Source organism: Alexandromys fortis, unplaced genomic scaffold (genome assembly GCF_014885135.2).
Source record: "Alexandromys fortis isolate MF-2015 unplaced genomic scaffold, M_Fortis_MF-2015_v1.1 scaffold_295, whole genome shotgun sequence".
In the NCBI taxonomy this organism is placed as follows: Eukaryota; Metazoa; Chordata; class Mammalia; order Rodentia; family Cricetidae; genus Alexandromys; species Alexandromys fortis.
The window spans coordinates 680,938-687,410 of record NW_026068169.1 but is presented as its reverse complement, the minus strand read 5'-3'; the positions used below and the strand labels follow the sequence as shown (position 1 = coordinate 687,410).

The following is a 6,473-nucleotide window of genomic DNA, read 5'->3' as shown; positions in this document are numbered from 1 at the left end:
AAAAAAAAAAAAAACACCACAAAACCAAAACCAAAAAAACCCCATATGTGGTAGAACATGTAATTTCAGCATTTGGGAGGTACAGGCAGGAGGATCAAGAGTTCAAGACCAGCCTCAGCTACACAGCAAATTCAAGGCCAACTTCAAAATATATAAACAAGTAAAAACGGCAAAGTTCTTGCAAAACACCACAAATACTGAATGCAAAGGCTTGGGAGAGGGTGGCAGAGGAGACTCACTGTGTCTAAGCTTCATCATGGTGATAAGATGAGCTTGGAATAAAGGCAGCAACTGGAGGAAGGCAGACCTAGGAAACACAATTCCCTTTTAAGACCCTTAAAGGCAAAATACAATGCCACAGAACATAATCAGGAAGCCCTACCAACTGGAAAGTCAGGAGAATGGGCTATACTGGACCTAGGGCCTGATACAGCTGCGTACACCCGAGGAAGGGGTATTGTATTGTGACTCTAAGAGAAGCAGATCAGAACCTCTCTTTCTGGATGGAGTTCATCCTCCAATACGCTGAATGGGACACCTGCAGTGTCATATCCTAGGTAAAAGACTAGTGCTAAACCCTCCACACTGGGAGAAGAGCAGGTATTTGTTTTTTCACGAAGAGACATGCTAGTGTGTTTTTTCAAAGGGGGCTTTTGTGTGCCACCTACCGTTAGAGAGGTGAAAAAAACCAAATTCCTAGAGAAATAGGTTCTCAGAATTCTTACTTATGTCTGCATAGGTTGAGGTCAATGCCAAATCTCAGGATGTGGGGTGGAGGATCTCAGTTCCATATGTGGCTGGGGTCTGCACCCTGGCAATAGAAAGTACCTCTCTTCTTGGGTCACTGAACAAAGAAACCAATACAGTGGCCGTGTGTGTCGCTGCTACATGGGAGAGCACTGGTCCAGGCACTGAACTGTGGGAAAACGTAGAGCCTAGGTCTCTTTTCTCATCAGTCAATGAGGAGCGAGGCTGCTGCTATGCTTATTTCCTGCAGCTCTGAATGAGCAGGGTTCGCACACCTTTGCCCCATGGAGGCTATTCTGAATCCTTCCATAGGTGGTGGACCCGAATGGTGTCTGTACATTTCATGTGGGTTAAAGTCAGCAGTATAGATTAGTAGTGAAAGGAATAGGGCCTCTGGTTCTCTGTATGGCTAAGAAATAGGAAGGCATAAGGCCATGCCATTATAAACTCAATGATTTTGCTCCTACCTTGGGAAGTGTGCATCCACCATTTTACCCTAGGTGAGAAGAATCTAAGCTCCTATACTTTAGATAAGGAGAGTTCAGATGCCTGCTTTGTAGGCCAATCAGTGACGTCACTATCTGTCAAGGCTAAATGGGGGTGTGATCTGCACCTCTACTGCTCAGATGTCTCTCTTTTGGCAATTTGGTGATTATAAATCATTTGGAGGGTGGAGTCTATCTACCTCAAAAAGGGGGGGGGGAATAAATCTGAGTCTCTCATGCTGAGGTCTCCTTAAGAGGCACAACATCCCTCTCAATGGACTAAAGTCTGTTCCCATGTACTGAGCCAGTTTGGGGGTGGGCCTTTACAAAAATCAATGAAATAGCCATTCTTTATGGGGTAGGTATGGCGTCTGAGGAGTCTCCAGTGCCATGGGGGAGGGGCAAGTCTGTGGTCATCCATCGGCTTGTGTCTCTAACCATTTTGATATTCAGGCTGACGGTGTCGATTGGTCACTCTGCAGAGGAAGGGTAGACACAAGAAGGGCAAGTCTCTACATCAGATCTCTCCCCTCTAGACAGTACACATTTCTGAGCTCCTCTATACCAATATGGAGGTGGTCAAGGAGATGCCTCGATGAAGATCTATGCCTTAATAAGCCAGGAGAATTTGTACTGTTCAGCCTTGGAAATTATTTTCTTATATGGCAGGGATGACGTCACCACCACCATTTGATGGATTGACACCTATCTACAAATTACGCAATCCAAATATGAACGTAATAGATCTGCTCCAATATGGAAGGGGGCGTCTGTCTACAGGAAAGCAATGGCAGTAATGCGAAATGACGCCAAATATCCTGAAAGGAAGAAGGCAACCGACATTTTGTCTCATGCGTATGATCTGCCTCTCTACATGACCAGGATGCATCTTGGTAGCCTCTCTGTGGCCGCCAGAATGCAGTTCAGCGCATCTCCACACATGGAGCTATCCATATCCCTTTTCCGGGCCCTTCAACCCCAGAAGCAAGCCAGCTTCTATTCAACCTCTCTATTCCAGGATGGCGAGCATCTCTGGTTTCATCTTTAAAAAAACCATCCTCACTGTACTACTGGCTAGGTGAGCGCTCGCCATGGAAAAAAAGAGAGCGTAGTCTCTTACCTGCACTTCTGGCAGAGCCTCCGAGAGCTGCTGGAAGAACAACGACGCCAGACAAGGACCACGCAGCAAGGATCCGCCCGGATTTCCGGCTCTCAGCTCAGCGCGTTGCTCCGCCTGCTTTCCTTACTGCATGGAGGCGGAGTTTCGAGATCATTGCAGCTCTGCGCAGTCCCGCTCCTTCTCCCATGCTGGCCCCGCCTCCTGGCTGCCCGTGGGTAAAGAAAAGAGAGGCGGGAGCCGGGCAATGGCGAAGGCGGGGAAGTGGGGGGGTGGAAATGCGTGTGTGTGCCCGGCGATGGCGGGGTGTGGGTGTATGTGTATGTGTGTATGTACTCGTGTGGCCACAAAAGCTATTTGTAAAAAGGACTCTTTTTAGGATACATATTATCCAGTCTCAGTCACTAAAGTATTCACTGGCATCGTTTGAAGAGGGTAGGGGGCAATCATTTGTCCTCCTGGAAGATGGCGATGGCGACAAGCCGGGTGCGGGAAAATGGCCGCCGGAATCACGTGTCTGCCTGGACGAGTCTTTCCCACCTGAAGGGACTTAGCTGTTCTCAGCGCCATTCTAGTCTCACAGGCTCACCTGGAGCAGGACCCGAAAATACCGGGATTTTCATTCACCGGTTTGACCTCCCTTCTCCCCCATGTGTGATTCCTGTGTCTGCAGAAAATAAACATGTCTCTAAAGCGAGGGTAGGTAAGGATGTCTTTAAAAAGCATTTCAAGAGAGACTCCTGGCTTGGGGAGTGAGATGCCCCTCCAAAAACGTAACTATGAATTTAAATCTTTCCTAATCATTTAATTCCAGTCCTTTCTCCCTCCTCACGCCTAAACCTCAGCGATGGGGCTGGGCTAGGTAAGGCAACCCCTGAAGGAATATTTCTTCACTTCCAACCCATCCCTGCCGAAAATAAATCCTTTTGTCCTCCTTCCCCTTACAATATAGGGATTACTTTTATGTTTCACCCTAGACACCAGATTCCTCTGGACCCCCAAAGTAGTCACAACATTTGCAGGTTCTGTTTTCTAAAGTCTAACTCCTGTCCCTTAGATGGAGTTTCTATGCAGTTGTTTTTATGGCACTTTCCCTGACTCCCAGTTGAGTAAGAATCACAGCAGTCAGTGTTTGCCTTTACGTGTCTGGGATTTATCACAATATTATACTGTAGTTATTTTATTATTAAAATTGTCCTTATAGAATTAATTTATGTGTATGAATGTTTTGCCTTTATGTATGTATGGGCACCACATATGTGTTTGATGCCTGAGGAGATAAGAAAGCATTGGATCCCCTGAAGCTGGAGTTGCAGGTGGTTGTGAGCTGCCATAGGAATACTTGCAGTCCAGGTCCTCAGCAAGGGCAAGAATAAATCGCTCCTAACCAGTGAGCCATCTCTCCAGTCCCTATACTGTAGTTCTTAATGTGGCTTCATCACCACAGGAGAAGGGACTCAGGGCAGCAACAATTTGTCTTTGAACTTCAAGGAGATCCAGTACAAGACTGGCTTCAAGCAAATTTAGTTTTTTGTTTGTTTTGTTGATTGGGTTTTTGTTTTGGTTTGGTTTTTTGAAACAGTTTCTCTGTAGCTTTGGAGCCTTCTTGGAACTCGCTCTGTAGACCAGGCTGGCCTCAAACTCACAGCGATCCGCCTGCCTCTGCCTCCTGAGTGTTGGGATTACAGCTCTGTGTGTCACCATGCCCAGTTGTTGTTTTGAATAGATATTTTTTAAATATTTATTTATTTATTATGTATACAATATTCTGTCTGTGTGTATGTCTGCAGGCCAGAAGAGGGCACCAGACCTCATTCCAAATGGTTGTGAGTCACATGTGGTTGCCGGGAATTGAACTCAGGACCTTTGGAAGAGCAGGCAATGCTCTTAACCACTGAGCCATCTCTCCAGCCCCCAGATTGATAGTTTCAAAGAGTCAGGTTACTTGTCTTATAGTACGTCTCAAGTTCTAGATGTATCTTCTTGTTCTACGTGATTATATTAGTTTTAAATATTTTCAGCAAGATAGTACATAGGAGCATAAAGAAATATCCTCTACATCTAACTGCTGTTGGCAACTAAAGTAAGCCTTCACTGCATTTTCTTTGCAGATTTAGTTTGCAAATTTTATTTTTAAAGTAGCTCCCTTGTAGGTTGCAAAGGCATTCTCCCTTTTTTCTGTTAATATGGTTTTATTGATTAAATTTATATTTCTTTTTTTCTTTAAAAAATGTATTTATTGTATTACATCCTGGGCGCAGTTTCCCCTCCCTCCTCTCCTCCCAGTCCCTCCGCCATCTCCCCTTTCTTCTCACACCCCAATCCACTTCTTCATTTTTGTTTAGGAGAGAGCAGGCCATATAGCAGCTCATTGTGGGTGACTGAACCGACAACCAGGGAGACTACCCGGGACTGACCTAGGCACTCTGCATATATGTGACAGCTGTATAGTCTGGTCCTCCTGTGGGACTTCTAACAGCAGGAACGGGCTGTCTCTGACTCCTACTGGCTTTTGGGGAACCTAGTCCTCATACTGGGTCACCTTGCCCAGCCTTAATACACAGGGAGATGCTTAGTCTAACTGCAACTTGATATTATGCGGTTTGTTGATACTCTTGCCTTTCTTAACCTTTCAGTGTTACTGTAACTGAAAAGTGAAAGCAAAGGTGTTAAGGGCATGGTAGGGCAGAAACAAAACCAGACAAATGTGGAGTGATGGAGGCAGCGGACAAGAACAACAACCAGAAAACAACCACCCAGAATGAGCAGGCATTAGGACCCAGAGGAGCTGGCATTCGCTGATTCGCTGTGTCTTGCCTGCAGTGGCTCAGCCTGGCTGAAGCACACAAGTCCGCAGCAATGGCTTTCCCCCCACACACACCTGGCGGTTTTTCCTGGGGTCCATGTTGGGATCTGTGCTTCCCCAGTATTTGGCCCTGGGCTACTGCAAATCTCATTGTTAGCTCCGTTGTCATTAGGCCAGTGTTGGGGGGTACACGCCTGGGAAAACTCAGAAGTCCTTCTTATGATCCGGCAAATAAATCAGGAAACACGATGTGTCAAAATCCGAGGAATCCACCATGAAAATCTGATGTAACCTCTAGTCTGGTAATGTCAACAAAGTCCCTTGGTTACTTCCTGCCTAGAATGAACTCAGCTCCAGGCTAAATGAGCCCATACTGTCCCAGGACATGAAGTCCCCATGAGATGCCAGCTTCGCACAGATTAAATATGGACAGTCACCGCCTTTCTTTTTCATACAAACACCCAAGTTAGATTGGCATGGATATAACAGAATAAATTACCCTCACGGGTGGAGGCCCCAAGAAGCAAAAAAAAGGATTTCCACAACCGCAGCAGAGGGAATCAGAGTCAGTCAATCAGTACATGGAGAATGGCTAGAATCACTCCATGCACCCTCTTCTGTCCCCACAGCAGTTGCTTCTTCGTCCTAGGCTCGGAAACGTCACAAGCCAGGCCTCCATCCTCTGCCTGCCCCTTATTGTCACATTCTTGTCATCCAAGTTCCCACAGCCAGTCACTAAACTCTAGGCACTTTCAGCCGCAGATGCTCGCACAATCCTCCGGACGAAATGGCAGGGTCAGATCCGTCTCGGCAATACACTCCACACTTCATCCCAGTTTGCTTTATCACTGGAGGTGGGAATTGAAGCAGAGACCACAAGAGAGTTCTCTTTTGGCCCCTCCCCTATATTTCTATCTATTTAAGATCCACATTTTTGTTTTGAGACGCGGTCTCACTATGTAGCTCTCTGTTTATCCCAGAACTCAGTATGTAAGCCAGAGTAGCTTGGAACTCAGATTTGCTTGCCTCTGCCTCCCAAATGCTGGGATTAAAAGCCTGTGCCACCATGCCTGGTATAGTGATTCTTATAAGTAGTAATAGGTAGGGATGCAATTTTCTTTCTTTTCATATAATGAGCCAGATTTCCTGCCGTCAAATACAAAACACTTTCTCCTTTTTTCCATTAACTTACCATGCCACCATTATCATTCATCCATCCATACATATATGTATATAAACTGTGATGTACACATGCTCTTTTTCAAATGGCCTCTTTAAAACTATCCAGTCTCACGCTGGGAACTGGTTGTGCATGCCT

General features: G+C 46.0%; 1 protein-coding gene across 2 annotated transcripts in view; it reads right to left on the bottom strand.

The window, feature by feature from the left end:
- Gnl3l (G protein nucleolar 3 like) overlaps positions 1 to 2,492 on the bottom strand; it is a 29,788-nt gene extending 27,296 nt beyond the window's left edge. The window contains exons 1-3 of one of the 2 annotated variants that reach the window (XM_050128329.1): positions 2,353 to 2,405; positions 1,671 to 1,708; positions 240 to 307 (exon numbers count right to left, since the gene is read on the bottom strand). In XM_050128329.1, coding sequence (XP_049984286.1) covers positions 240 to 258 — 19 coding nt within the window. In that variant the 5' untranslated portion in view covers positions 259 to 307; positions 1,671 to 1,708; positions 2,353 to 2,405. Of the gene's footprint in view, positions 1 to 239; positions 308 to 1,670; positions 1,709 to 2,352 lie in introns of both variants that reach the window. The other variant, XM_050128327.1, reaches the window with a different exon arrangement.
- Between the last annotated feature and the right edge of the window lie 3,981 nt (positions 2,493 to 6,473).